We start from the raw sequence: 15,316 nt of genomic DNA, 5'->3' as shown, positions 1-15,316 counted from the left end.
AGATTTGACTTGACCAGAGAATTCACAAGAGCCCTTTAGCGGCCATCTGTATTTGAGGCCTTTTATAATTTTTTGGCTTCTTACGAACAAAGTCATGTTTTAAATACAGTTTCAGAATCATCTTTTATGTAAAGCTTTGGTATACCTGTATCTGTAAGCAAATTGTATCCTGAGAATATATATAGTAAATTACTCATCATTCGATACCCTAAAGTTGTCTGTTTTGTAAAATGAAGGGGACAGGATTAAGTGAAAGCAAAGCTCCTTTGTTACCTAAGTTTTTAAAATAACTTATGGGTATTTTATTTGGGGTTGAAGCCCTGCATATTTTATGTCTCATTTCTTTAGGCATCATAGTCCAATGCTAAAAAATGCAATATTAACTGTGTTCCAGATTACATGTTGTTTTGGATGTCTCACTGTTCATTGAGGTGTTCTGAAGGTGTACAATTTTCCTTTGCATTCATGCTGAAATGATTGAGGTAAAGCTAGGAATTTGGGTCCTGAGTTTCCAGTTTTACTTTACCCACTGTGTCAAGTTGCAGGAAAAGTAGGGCACATTCAAAAGAGTCCCTTAGCAATGTGATGCCAGGTTACAGGTGCTTTCCCTGATCCTGGCAGTTACATAATTGGGCGTCAATATATCGAATCCAAATACTGAGCAGCACAGCACTATCCCCTTTCAGAAGTGATTCTAGCCCATGAGCATCACGCTCTGGGTAGGTCATTTTTTCCCATTCTTTCTGCTTGTTTTCGTTACCGTTTTTCTCTCCTTGGAGAAAATTCAGCTTACAGTTTCATATTTATTTTAGAGAATATACGAGTATTTCCTTCTGCAAATTCTACAGCACTGTGTTCTGTAGTAAACACCTACAAATACTTTCTATATTCAGACTTCAGGAACTTCAGTCAGGTGCTTTTATTATAAGAAGTCATTCTCAGAAATATGCTTTCACTACTGACCTGGGAAATACCAGCTTCCTTCAAGTAGGGACTCAAAACTCACTGACCTAAAGGAATGTACAGGTTTTGTGGTTTTTGCAGTTTGAGGGATTATTTGATTTTCCTATGACTTGAAAAATAATCTTATAAAAATGAACAATTTGTGCTTTCTTTGGCCAAATGTTGTGAGATTTTGTAACTGTTGATGTACTAAATGTATTTGCTCACAGGAAAACTAGCAGCCAGATCTGACTTAGAGAATGGTTTGAGATCTTGAGATCTGTCTTCTTAAATTTTGTGTTGAAGTCCTATGTATTTTGTTTCACTTGTTTAGATTTGGGCAGTGATTCAGAATCAGGGTACCAAGATTCACCACTGATTTACAAGAGACCTTAAAATGATCCTGGCAAGGCATAGTTAGTCGCAGTCATTAAAAAGGCCACGCTTGCTACAAGAGCCTAGCGCAGAGCTGAAGAAACGCTCATTCACACCCTGAAAGAGACATGCCTTTCTTTTTTTTTTAGGTTCCGAATGCTTTAGCAAGTCCTGTTTCTGCAGGGACCTCTCTAATGTCTGTTGCCAACATGGTGCCAGGAATTTACAAATGGAAGCACTCACTAATTGTCATTATAAACTTTACTAACATTATTGTAACTCATGCTTTCAAATATGCATGCATCAAAATGGGTGTATTTTTTTCCAGGCAAACACATTAACAGACTATGTAAAGTACGTGGTATTTGATTCTAACCCCAGGGATATCCTTCTGAGAAATGGTCTGATCTGCATGTTAATTCCTGTTTCTCTGCTTTGTGAAAATGCTGCCATTTGTATATTCAGTTCAATTAGTGGAAGGATCTCTTCTCAGTTATGGACCCGTGCTGGCCCTTTTAATGGTCCCTTCATCCTTTTCCTCTGCTCACTAGCAACTTCATTGACAAAGTCACCTGACATTGCTCTGAGAGCTTGTACATAGACAAAGCAATTCATCTCATTGGAACTTCAGGCTCCTTTTCTATAAAATGAGGTGTTTGTAACAAATTATTTGTTAAGTTCCTTCTGTCTCTGAAAGTTAGGTTTTGTTTCCAGGACTTTCTGCTCATTCTGATGGTAAAGCAGATTCTCTTTGGATATCTATTTGTGTTTGGGTCCAACAACCAACAAACAGTATCACAGTAACTTAGGCTGTTGAATAGTCCTTGTCCAATTCAACGTTTAAACTAGTTTAATCTATTATCTTTTACTTTAGCTATTAAATCACTAATGAGTTTTGGGGTTTTAAAATTTCAAGGTTGTCTCACTATATGTCTTCTCTGAGCTGATCTCATTTATAAATATCTTAGAAAAACATGGTCATCCAGATGCTCAGGTTTTTCATCTTGACCTACCTGCCATGGCTTAAAAAATCACATGGTTTTAAAATCATCCTTTTTTCTCTTCCTAGGTCTTTTATTTGAATGGGCCATGCAGTTTTTAACACTAAAATGTTTTCTCTTCTTTTTCACTATAGGATGATCTTTATTTATTTATTTTTTCACCCAATTCTGTAATTCTTTCCTCTCTTCCTTAGCCCCGCTCTTGACTCTTAAAATGCAGTTTCATTTCCTGCCTTTACTTGTATTTCTCACCAGTCTCTTGCAGTGCTTTAAAATCTAAAACTCTTTTATGTCAAAGGATAGGGCCTAGTTTAGTTTTAGATCCCGTTTATTCTCTTTACCTTTCACATTTTTCATGTTTTCAGTGAAATGAAGAACAGTGGCTGGCGTGTAGTAGGCATTCATTAAATATTTGTTAAATTAATGAATTTATCATAATTCCCTGAACATTCATGAACCAAGAGGTGTTAAGACACCTAAAAATAGGAAGGGCCAGACAGCTCAATGGCTTTAGACCAGATTTTATGGAAGACCTTGTTCCAATGTGATGAGGGAGAGTCTTTTTTTAATACATATGTGGAGTATTGATGGAGAGTACAAAGGAGAACCAAGCCAAATTAGTCTCAAGAATATAGTGAAGCATACAAAGTTATATACCAATTTCTTAAATCAGAAGCCTTGATTTCTTAACACATGAAAACAAAAGTGTCCAAGCTAGAACACTTAGATATATTCTCCGTATTATAGTTTATTAAAGACACTCAATGATTTCTGAGTGAATGAACGGATGAATGAAATGAGTGTCTAATGAAAATGTGAAGGCATTTAACCTGAATGGACAGTGTAGGAGAGGAGAAAAGACTGCGAACTGGAATCCTGGCTGCTCTTCTGCTTCCTGCTCTAAAAAATGAGAATATATGTACCAGAAGTGTCCCAAAATGTATACACATGAGTTGTATTCATCTTTTGTTTTCAGTGTATACTATTACAATTTTCTTTCTTAAAATGTACACATTTTTTTGTCAGCCTCTGTATTTATGCCATCAGCCTTCGTTGAGGGACATTGTAAGAAACACAAAACTTGTGTTTAGTACATCCCATAAGTGCCTTCTTGAGGCTTGGGTGGAGGTATTGCTATCAGAGCTTAGTTCTGCGGCCCTGAGAAAATTGGTTTGTTTGTCTCATATAGATGGAGTGAACTATGTAACTGATGATATTTCCCTTTTGCATTGATTTCTAGAGAACTTGGAGCTAGATTTTCAGCTTACTTCCAGCAAACTAGGTTGTCCTAAGCATGTATATGACGTATTGATGTTCTTCCCTGCCAACATCTTATTTCACCTATGCTTATTTTTTCTTCTTACCAATTATATAATCTTATTGGTTTAGTTCTTACGTTTGAATATATGTTTGTAACCTGACTCAGATTGCTTTTAGAATAAGACATGGTGAAAAAGGAGGAAGAAAGAAAAGAAATAAAGAGGGAGATAGAGAGACAGACAAAAAAGACAGATACACAGACAAAAAACGGAGGGGAACTGAAGACAAAAAAGTCAGATAGCCAGGACCTGCCTCTGAGGGCTATTGTGATGTGTAAATGAGTTGCTCATACAGTTAAAGCCTCTACATTTTCTACTATCCTTCAGAGAACCCAGTGGACCAATTAGATATTGTATAAGGCAAATAATGAAATAAATCTTTATTGATAATAAAATATATTTTAAAGGAATTTTAAAAATAACAATATATATAATTCCACAATTTTTAAATCATGCTCCCTGGCGTTTCCACTGGTGCATAAGGTGACAAGGAGGTGGGATAGGGGAGGCAGGAGGACATTTGGATTTTTTTTCAACCAAAGGTTCCCAGAGTTGTCTTTTTTATTTGTTCACTTTTATTTACATGTATTTACTTTACTTTGTGAAGTTTCTGTTCACAAAGCGTGGCTTGGGGAAACAAAAGTTTGAAAGCCCCGATATATGTATGTGACAGGATAGTAAGTTGGTGCATAATGGATGTGGATTTGCAAAAGTAAGCATAATGCATTTTTGGCCTGTAGGTTTAAGTGTTAAAACTGTTCCTTTTTGGTGTGTGGTGTTGGTTGCCACAGAGAACGAGTACAGCATTATAGAATAATGTGAAAATATAGAAAAGGAAATCACTTTAAAACAACATCCTGTCACCAATTTAAGATATTTTAAAAAATCAGTAGTTTCACTAAAATGCCCAAAATATAATTATAGAAATACCCCATCCTCCATACTCCCACTCCACTTATCCCCTCTCCACAAGGAAATCCAGTAAGCTTTAGTGGAACTCCTATTTGAAACATGCCGGTGTGAATTAGCTAGGGGCATGGAGAATATAATCCATTTTCTGTTTCATACTCTGTCCACCCAGTAGAGGACAGCAATAATGTACAGGGAAGGGGAAATTATTCCAGCACTGTCATTGTTTCTCAGAAGACTGACGTTTCTCAGAAGAGAAGACCTAAAAAGTCCCTCAGATTCCCATATATGAATTATTAGAGGATCAGATTTCCTTCTTCCTTCACTAAATATTTAGATAACCTTAATAACTTTCTTATCAGTTATAAAATGTGTTTGCTGGGTTGGCCAAACATATTAGTTTTAAACAGGAACATGACAATATGTCTAAAAGGTATCTAGGTAAAAATTAAGTGTTTTCACTACATATTGCTGTGTAACAAACGTCTCCAAAGTTTAGTGATTTAAAACAACAATCATTGTATCATCTCTCTTGACTCTACTGGTTCATTAGGCATGGTTGGGTGATTCTTCTACTCCATGTGATATGGACTGGGAGAGGGGACATCTTGAGGGCTCGAACGGGCTGGAACATCCAAAATGCCTGACTTAGGTGGCTGGCACTTGACACTGCCTGTCAGCTGGGGGCACAGAAGGAACTGTTAACCAGAGTACTCAGTTCTCCTTCATTGGCTTCTTCATGTTGTTTGGACATCTCACCGTATGGCAGTTGGGTTCTCAAGAGGGAAAATCCCAAGAATGAGCATTCCAAAAGGGAAGAAGCAGAAGTTTCCAGTTCTGGATTCTCCAGCCTTCTAAATGGTCAAAGCAGTCACGGGATCAGCCCAGATTCAAAGGGCAGGAATAAGCTCCATTTCCTGAGGTGGATATATATGGGAAGTCCATATATATGGGGAAAGGAGAAATTGTGGAGGGCCATCTTTGGAGACCACCACATAGAGGGTTTTTTTGTTTGTTTTGTTTTGTTTTAAAAAAAGCACTGTTTCTTACATTTTTGAAAGACAGTTGTAAATCATGAGGGATGAACAGGAATGTTTCTTCACTTAATAGATAAAAATTTCTTCTTAATGTGGTACTTTAAGAATTAATATGAGCAACAGTCATTCCTTATGTTCTCCCCCTCTGTAGATCTGTTGCCTGAAGCAATAAAAAATGGCCAGAGGATCAGTGTCCGATGAAGAAATGATGGAGCTCAGAGAAGCTTTTGCCAAAGTTGGTGAGTAGACCTCATATTTCAAGTGGCATAATTCTGTTCTTTATTGAGTAGCTTCAGGGCAGATTCAATGAAATGGTAAAATAAACAAAATAACAAGTGACAGGAATACAGTGGTATTGGTAAAGGAGCCAGGGAACTTATTTTTGAAAGATAGGCTTCAAGAAAAATGTTATACTTCTTCTATCAAAACATGGACTATGGACCCTTTCTTACCTGTAGCTTTTCTGAGAAATGCCCTGTAAGTCTCATCTTTTGATCGTCTCTATTTTCTTTGGTTTTTCTATAATTTGATACTTTTACTTACTCTTTATCTCTAAGTCTGTGATTTATTTCTCCATCTGATTCTATCAGAATCCCTTTAGATTTTGTTGCTAGACCTCTGTTTTGAAATTATGACTGTTGGATATTGGAAGTGATGCTAATGTCCGTGTCCAATAGCAACAGGCTCCTAATGAGATTCTGACTCTTGTGTGGGGTCAGGCCATGATCCCCGAATAATTGCCTCTGCTGCCTGCTCACCTCCCAGCTAGCCTTCTCTCACCTCTCTTCATGCTGTTAGCTGGATTGCTCTGAAACTTCAGCTCATCATTTGCCTTACAGATACGGATGGCAATGGGTACATCAGCTGCAATGAGTTGAATGACTTGTTCAAGGCGGCTTGCTTGCCTCTGCCTGGGTACAGAGTGAGAGAAATTACAGAAAACCTGATGGCTACGGGTGATCTGGATAAGGATGGGAAGATCAGCTTTGATGAGTTTATCAAGGTGAGTGTGATGCAGAATCCAAGGAGATGCATTTGAAACTTGGAACTTTAATTTGAAAAACACCCAGAAATACATTTCCACTCTCCTTGTTTCAACATTACATATTCTTTGTGGTTTTCTTGATCTCATATTGGGTTTCTAAAGATACATTATATTTTTTTGCAGGTTTTTCATGGCCTAAAAAGTGCAGATGTTGCCAAGACCTTTAGAAAAGCAATCAATAAGAAGGAAGGGATTTGTGCAATTGGTGGTACTTCAGAGCAGTCTAGTGTTGGCACCCAACACTCCTATTCAGGTATGCGGTACTAATGGGTGTGGAGAGGAGGTAGAGAGGGTGTTGAGATGAGGGGAGAGCAAAGGGCAGAGGGAGAAGGAACCATGTAAAAAGGATTCATGTCTTCTGGTATTACAGATTCTTAAACTTGGTGTTTCAACTTAAGAGGTGCAAAGAAAGACAAGTTTAGATGAGTCTAGTGGCTACTGCCTGTTTTCCTTTGTGTAAGTGGGCCAGCAATTCCAGCTCTAGGTTGAGCCCAATACCAAATAATCTTATCAGCATTTAAAAAATACATTAAAGGCTGCCAAAATTCCTTTGTAAATGTTTTAGATAAAATGAGCTATTCAAGCTTCTACCTTCAATCTTCATGATTATTCTTAATGCCTGCTGAGTGGTCCAAAAAATTGTGTTTTCATTGATTTGGAAGAAAGTTGTGTATTTTATTCTGAAGATTCTGAAGGCTGCCATCCAACAACCTTAATATAAACTTCTAATAGCCCAAACAGTACAGTAATCCAACAACCCCGAAACTGAATTCTTCAAAATATTAGTTTCTCTTAAAGATAAATTCATGGTTAAGTATCATGTGTACTTGCTAAGACAAATCTTAGCCTTTTATTTTTAAATACAGAAATTTTCACAGACTTTTGCTATGTAAATTGGCATTATGAAACTTCAAGACAGTGATATGCTATGCAATGTTTCTCAAACTTTAGTAACTCAGGATTCTTTTGAGGGACACTATTGTTTTCAATGACACACACTTTGAGAAACAGTGCTAGGCTATAAAGGCATAACTTCAGGTTTTATTAAAATTTCAAAAATCAACTTCTGGCAGCTTTACTGATAGGAAAGAAAGATGATATAACAAATGATTTCATTTCATAACAACTTCATTGTAAAGAAACTCAGAGATACTGTGAGGATTATCTGTGATCATCCCACATTTAAATCAACAGGTCTAAAGGCAAAATTCTGAGTTTTATCCTATAAGAATTAGACCACATTTATATTTAAGTTATATATAAATAAAATATATTTTTATTATTTATATATTTACATATATAAAATATAGACATAATATATATTTGCTTCTAAATATATTTGCATATATACATATATATGGCTTTTAAATCTGCTTGCTGTATGTTTTATGACTTGGAGTGAACAGAGATTCTGTGCCTATCTCCCAAGTCATCTGAGATTTTTAAGTGTTAATAAATGTGAGATGATCAGTTAATGGATAACCTTGCAATGTCTCTCCTGGGCATGAGAATCTAAGATCTACGTGTATAATTTTATTTATATCATTTTTTTTACTCAAAAATAAGTCATTTTAACCATTTACTTACAGAGGAAGAGAAGTATGCTTTTGTCAACTGGATAAACAAAGCCCTGGAAAATGATCTTGATTGTAAGCATGTCATCCCAATGAATCCAAATACGGATGATCTCTTCAATGCTGTTGGGGATGGCATTGTTCTTTGGTAAATAACACTTCCTTCTTGGTTTCCAATGTTTTTTCTAGAATTTTCTGGAATACCAACAATTAATTGTGATTACCCTAGGCCAACTTTCTTTGGTGATCTGCTGGACCTGAAATGCTTTCTAGATGTTTATTTGGCACATCCAGGAGAGCAAACTAATGTCAAGAGCAACTTTTAATGAGAAATGTAAAACTACTATTTCTTGGGTTTAGGAGAGGGACACACAGTATAGGGACAAACATAAAATAGGGATATGGCAATACAAAGTCAAAAGCAATTATTTTTGGAATATATGCCACTTTGCTTCATTGGATCATGGCTTACATGAGAGCAGACAGAATTGAAAATAGCAGCATAATAAATGGAGCAATCCAATGCAAGTCCTTATGCAAAGGTACTTGTGAGTGGTGCACACAAATATGGAACTGAGGGCTTCTGAAAAGGAAGAATGTATTCTCAAAACATAGTTGGTCAATTCACAATGTTTTTTTTGAAAATGCCTTTTGTAGCTCTTGGTTCAGCAGCTTCTCTGTCATCATAAAACATGGTGTTAGTGAAGAGGCTTGAAATGCCCAGCCTCGGGTGGGCCCAGGAGTTGAAGGAACAGATGAGTAGGCAAGACTTGGCGCTCCCCTTCTCTGTTCTGACCAGAGAAATTCTGCTTTTGGTATTTTATTTATTAGAGTTCATTTTTTAAAGGTTCTACTGCTAAATAAAATAAAATACAAAACCTGGTCTACATGATCAAGTTCTGATTGCTTAGGTTGGCACCCAACCCACACCATGACCTTCCTTCCATCAATCTCTTTCTAGTTTTACCTCCAAAGATCTCCTGACTCAGGTACCTAGCCCAGGGTACTGAGTGAATGGCTTCATGAATGGTGGGTTGCATCAGCAAGCATACTCTTTCCCATATACGCCCTGCTTGTAATTTGTAACTGCGGCTTTGCCTTTTCTTTTCCCTTTTTAAGAATCTTCTCCTATACAAATCCATTTATGGTATAATTTTCTGGTCTATGCCAACCCCCAGTGATTTCCTCCTTCACTAATTCTTTTTTTTTTTCAAGTAGTGAAAGAGCAATTTATTAGAAGAAAAAGTACACTTCAAAGAGACAGAAGCAGGCCACGCAGAAGGCAGTGGCTCAAGGGCCATTATTAGAAGAGAAAAGTACACTCCTAAGGGTTAGGAGAGGGCCACGCCTCAAATGCTCAAAGGCGGTCTTCCTTCACTAATTCTTAAAGAACATATTGTTTGTAATACTTTGAGAGCCATTATAATGTCCTGCTTTGGATTGTTATGTAACTTTCTATACTCAGATATTTTGTCTGTGTAATTGGACTATACCTATATTGCAGTAAAGTGACTTTTATTTAAATATATACACATGATGAAGTTATAGAAATACATCTGTAAAAAACAACAACAAAAAGGTAGTTGCTTAAAAATTGTTAGAAAAAAATGTTAATGCTGATTTCTCTTCGTGTTAAAAAAATAGTCACAGTCAAGTTTATCATTTTTTGATTTTGTTTTTGTTTCTTTATATTTTTTCCAACTTCCTTTGTTTAAATAAGATGGGAACAACCTAAATAAATTTATTTTTCATTTCCCATTGAAGATTAAAGCAATGCTATTTTGGGTAAAATCAGTTTTTAATAAACAATATCTGCTTACTTTGGGTGTCTGATCAATGTTGAGTGGGTGAAATGTCTAAAGTGCTGATATAATAATGACTACAGGAAGATATGAAACATTTTATCATGTGATTAATTAAAGGTATAGAGTTTGACCAGGTGTCACATAGAAATTTAGACATTATATAAGCTCAAAGATATAGAATAGTCTTTTATATAGTGGGAAAATTTTTATGGCTAAGAAAGTAAAGTACTTATGGAGGCTTTGCTTTGGCTATCCACCCAAAATTTCCTAACATGCTAAGGGAACCAGGATAATTTTGTAGCTTTTAAGATAAGTGAGTGAAGTGGGGTCCTCATTTCCTGGTTCAGTGTATTAGTATGACTTTAGGAACGTTAACCTTTCCCACACATTGTTTGAATCTAGTCAAAATTGTATAATTGATTTTATAGGTAAACACTGGGTCGCACAGATTATGTTGCCATCTTGTTTGCTTATGATGTTACTGGAGTTTAAATTCAACGTTACTGGGCTCTGTTATTCAGAAGCCTGCTTTCTTTAATGTATTTTTTTTTCTTTTTCAGTAAAATGATCAACCTATCAGTGCCAGACACAATTGATGAAAGAACAATCAACAAAAAGAAACTCACCCCTTTCACCATTCAGGTATGTCTTCCTTCTGTTACCTTCGTACAGGACTATGCTTGGACTGAATGCATACCAGAAATATTGAGTCAGCCTTGTTCAGGCAGTCAGACATTATTCCCCAAACCCAGGCTTTGGGCTGGTGATTTGTTATGACTAGTGGGGATAGACGGACATGTTTCTGTTTTGTCTTTTATTAATATAACAGGGGTAGGGTAGGGGACATTGGAAGTAGGAGAAGTTTAGTGGAGTGTTAGTAGTTGGGGACTTTGTTTGTTTTGGCCACGTTGGCTAAAATAAAATTCACATTGGCTAAACTTTTAACTCAAACTTTCCCTAGCAATTTATCTTTGAGCTGATTCCAAATACACAGCATTTTAGCTGAAAAGATAAGCCTTTTTAATAAGTGAGATGGTGAAAAACGGGAAGTACGCTGGCAGCCTTCACAGTGCTACTGGCTACAGCCACCAGTGCGATAAATATAATTTGCTTTTATGCCTTCAATGTGTTGATTAACTGGAACAAGAACTAGTAGTAAGTAAACTGCATTTCTATGTTGGGGTCCAGTATTTTAACATTATTATAATTCACTTGCTCAGTAGCCATGTCTCACTTCTTAAATCATGAACAATATATTACATCCTGTTTGGATTTAAGCAACCCTGTGTACTTTTAAAATGGAACTGTTAACCAAAGAGAACAATGATGACTATATCTGTGTAAATGAACTTAATGTTAAATTTACTTATAATCTTGGCTATAAGGAGAAATGGTATTTTTTACTCATGATTTGAGCTCTACACTAGGGAAAAAACCCACTTTTCTTTTCATAGCTACATTCCCAATTCACTGGTGGCCTGTGTTTTGTTTTGTGTTTTTTTTGTAATTTGCCATAAAACCAACTTCTATACATCTCTGACTTTGATATTGCCTCCTTTGTGGACCCAAGAATGTATATAGATTCTCATCTGAAAATTTCATTGACTCTATTCCAACTGTATCTGAATTACATGCATGGTTGCTAATAAGAACATGTAATCTATACACATGTGTGCATGTGTGTGTGCACACACTTGTGGGTTAGTATAGATGTGTGTGTCTTCAAGGTTCCTAGATATTATGAATACTCAACAAATTGTCCTAGTAAGAACCACTCTATCTTTTCTAGGAATTTGATTTGTATCTTTTTCATTCCTTTAATACTCAATCTGAAAGTCAAAAAGCTGTTTTCTTACTTTCTTAGATGACCTTGATCATCAATAATTGTGTTATGAATGATAGCCAGTGACAAGTCAATTAGGATATGTCCTATCCTCACAGGTGCCCTCTTTTGTTTCTGGCTAACAGAGGTGTCAAGTGTGAAGGCTCCAAAACAGAGCAAGATTGAAAAATATAAGACTCATTTGTTCCGGGATGGGCCTTTGACTCAAGGTTCTCATTTGATTGGACACTGGATATAAGCCCTGTGTCTGGGTTACTGGGTTTTCTTTTCCAGTTACTTCTCTCTGCTTTTTCTCAATGTTGAAATCTAGTGAAGACAGTGCCTCCGGACCTGTGAACTTACCAGAAGCAAAACATCGTTGCTGCCGCCAATCAGTAATCATCACTTGGCATCTACAAAGTCAAAAACAAAACTTGCATACTTTTTCTCCCTTAGGAGAATTTGAACCTGGCTCTAAACTCTGCCTCAGCCATCGGGTGCCACGTAGTCAACATCGGGGCTGAGGACTTAAAGGAGGGGAAGCCTTACCTGGTCCTAGGACTTTTGTGGCAAGTCATCAAGATTGGGTTGTTTGCCGACATTGAACTCAGCAGAAATGAAGGTACAAGCAAAGCTTCAACTGCTATTAATGGCAGGGCTTTTTATTAATGTATGTGTTGGGGAGATGTATGTAGAAGGGAGATGTCAGGATAGCCAAGTTCAGAATCCTCAACATTTGAAAACTATAGTTATACTGAATTCATTGTATTAATATAACAGATTCTATCCACATTGACCAGATTTTTTCTAAACAATAGAGCAAAGGCTTTTAAAGACCACAGACTAATTATATTGCATGTTTAGAACCTACAGCTCAGTCTAGCTGTCTGCAGCTCCAACCTCATTCTGAATTAACGTTGCCTTTGGACACTTTATAACAAACAAGCCTACTTTTAACTTGTATTTTATGAAGCAGTTCACATTCATTTATTATAGTGATAGCAACAGATTAGAAGAAATTTGGTCCACTTCTTACCAAGACAATAAAAAATTATATTTAGGGTTTCAAAGTTCTCAATGAAATACGAAATACGTAGCTGTGAATCCTTTTCTATTTCCTCTCAGCATCCTATCTGCATTTAAACAATTACAGCCTTGTCCTTTAAACAGAAGTAGTAGATCTTCTTAACAAGCATTAACAAGATCTACTTAACAAGCATTACATAAAATACAATGTTACTTTTTGATTCTTAGGTTCAGATCCTACCAATATGAAATCTATAGTCAAATTTTAATCTCTATACTTTATGTATCATATATATATGTATGTATGTACATACATATATATACATATACATACAAATATATAATATATATACTTTTATTTCATGTCCAAGTCATAATAACCATGAAGAATTCCGTGGTAACATAAAAACCAATATTGTAAACTTAATATAAAGAAGGAAAAGCAAAAAAAAAAACACAGAAATCAGAACCCACGGGAAAGACTATTGATTTGTAAATAATGACCTCGGCTAAATTTAAACCTTCTGGCTGAGCAAGAAATACTTATTCATCTGGGAAACATAGAGGAAAGAGTTGATTATATTTTTTAAGATGCTGTAATTATTCAGGTAAGCATTTGAAATAGAAAACACTTATGGGAATATACAAGAGAACATTGTCATGATTTCAAAATTGATCTCTTAAAAGCAAAAATGTTGTCATCGCACGAAATGTGATCTGATAGACCTAGCAGAGCATTCTGAGCCAGAAGCCTTCATTCTTTCCATGGCTCTGCCCCCATATTCTTAGGCCTAGCATTGAGATTCACGGGTGCCTTTTCTTCCCCATCTGAAAAATAAGGATAATAAATAAGCTCACAGTACCTTACACCTCTTTTTAGGGAGTAATAATAATACAGTGTTTACTCCATGAGAAGAGCTATAAGTCCTTTTGCCCCAGAGAGAGATAATGTTGCTATCTTTGGCTTTCCAGCAGAGCTCAATGAAAGTTATAACTCACTCCCAAATACCCTCTACACTCGTTTCTCTTCATCTTTTGTGCTTCCTTAGCTCTGATTGCACTTCTGAGAGAAGGGGAGAGTCTGGAGGATTTGATGAAACTCTCCCCCGAGGAACTCCTACTAAGATGGGCTAATTACCACCTGGAAACCGCAGGCTGCTCCAAAATCAGCAACTTCAGTACAGACATCAAGGTAGGAGCATAGTCTGAACATGACTGACTGACTGCAGTAGTGAAGGGAATTTGGTCTCTTCAGACGCGCTAGGGTTAGTTAGAGTGTGCCTGGTGCTGTTTTGGAGCCCCTGCTCTTCTCAAGACCATGTGCAGCTCTAGCACTGGGACACACGCAGATCCATCTGAAGTCCTAGCGACTGCACAGCACCAAAAGGAGATGGCTCTCCCTTGGAGTTTTAACATCAGGAAATAAAGGGGTGAGTATGAGATAGAGGACGGGCAAGAGATAAGACTGCTTTTCAAGTATGTGTAGGACTGTAATGTCTTTTCTGGTTTTATAAGTGTGACCATCAGATCGGGTTTCCTTTAAAAAAAATTAAATGAGGACTCTTCTAATTACATTAATACTAGCAAACATCATGTCTACTGCGTGCCGGGCACTGTTCTAACTGCTTTACACATGTATTAACTCATTAATTCTCACAACAAACCTTTGAGATAAGGATTATTGTTTTCTTATTTTACAGATAAGGAAACATAGGTAAAGAGAATTTAAGTAACTTGTTCAAGTTCACATGGCTGGGGATGGGGTCAGAATTCAAAGCCAGCAGTCGACCTCCATGGTTCATATACTTGACCAACATACATGGTGCCTCTCTAAAATGACTCATGAATTTCTTGAAAGGTTTTCCTTTGATGAACCAGAGTGATTTTTAAAAGATAATGATTCTGGAAACCATCTGCAATGAGAATTTATCCCAGAACATGTAGAGAACTCAATCAGTCCTACAACAGAGATCCAAAAGGGGCAAGGCTGAGGAAAGCATGCACTGTGGTTACTGTGGTTTTTCAATTTTGTGAAAAGTTCCATGTTAACATGAAAGGAAACAGCTGTTGACATTGATGACAGATGGACCAAGATAGAAAAAGCTTAAGGAGCAGTAAGAAAGGTCAGAAGGCTGTCCCAAGGAGCAAATGGTGTGAGATGATGGAAGCAGCATTTAAAAAAAAAAAAAATTGTCTCCATTTTCTCAAACTTAAAGAAATTTCTTCCAAGGAGAGTCAGAGGAAAGGTCACATGACTCACCAGGAGTCAACCCAGACTTATAATTCTTTGAGTGATGGCTTCTACCTGCTGTGGACCCCTGGTTTTAGAACTCAAGGTCTGTTGGGCATGGTGCCAGTTAGAGTGAAGCTTCTAGATATTAAGTCCCCCATTCCTTAGGACCTAAGCTAATAATACCAGATTCATTTTTCTAACTGTACCACTTGGTTATTAACTGTCTTC

The 15,316-nt window shown here is 36.7% G+C and overlaps 1 protein-coding gene across 4 annotated transcripts in view; it reads left to right on the top strand.

Annotated features, from left to right (window-relative positions):
- Nucleotides 1-15,316, top strand: part of LCP1 (lymphocyte cytosolic protein 1) — a 93,168-nt gene that overhangs the window by 52,137 nt on the left and 25,715 nt on the right. For all 4 annotated transcript variants that reach the window (XM_081046620.1, XM_081046621.1, XM_081046623.1 and 1 more), the window contains exons 2-8: nucleotides 5,735-5,822; nucleotides 6,423-6,586; nucleotides 6,752-6,881; nucleotides 8,218-8,350; nucleotides 10,568-10,649; nucleotides 12,286-12,451; nucleotides 13,905-14,047. In XM_081046620.1, the coding sequence (XP_080902746.1) occupies nucleotides 5,759-5,822; nucleotides 6,423-6,586; nucleotides 6,752-6,881; nucleotides 8,218-8,350; nucleotides 10,568-10,649; nucleotides 12,286-12,451; nucleotides 13,905-14,047 (882 nt within the window). In that variant the 5' untranslated portion in view covers nucleotides 5,735-5,758. The remainder of the gene's footprint in view (nucleotides 1-5,734; nucleotides 5,823-6,422; nucleotides 6,587-6,751; nucleotides 6,882-8,217; nucleotides 8,351-10,567; nucleotides 10,650-12,285; nucleotides 12,452-13,904; nucleotides 14,048-15,316) is intronic.

The sequence above is a fragment of the Rhinolophus hipposideros genome (genome assembly GCF_964194185.1).
Source record: "Rhinolophus hipposideros genome assembly, chromosome: 4".
Classification (NCBI taxonomy): domain Eukaryota; kingdom Metazoa; phylum Chordata; class Mammalia; order Chiroptera; family Rhinolophidae; genus Rhinolophus; species Rhinolophus hipposideros.
The sequence above is the reverse complement of the archived record's forward strand: the minus strand, read 5'-3'. Positions and strand labels throughout refer to the sequence as shown.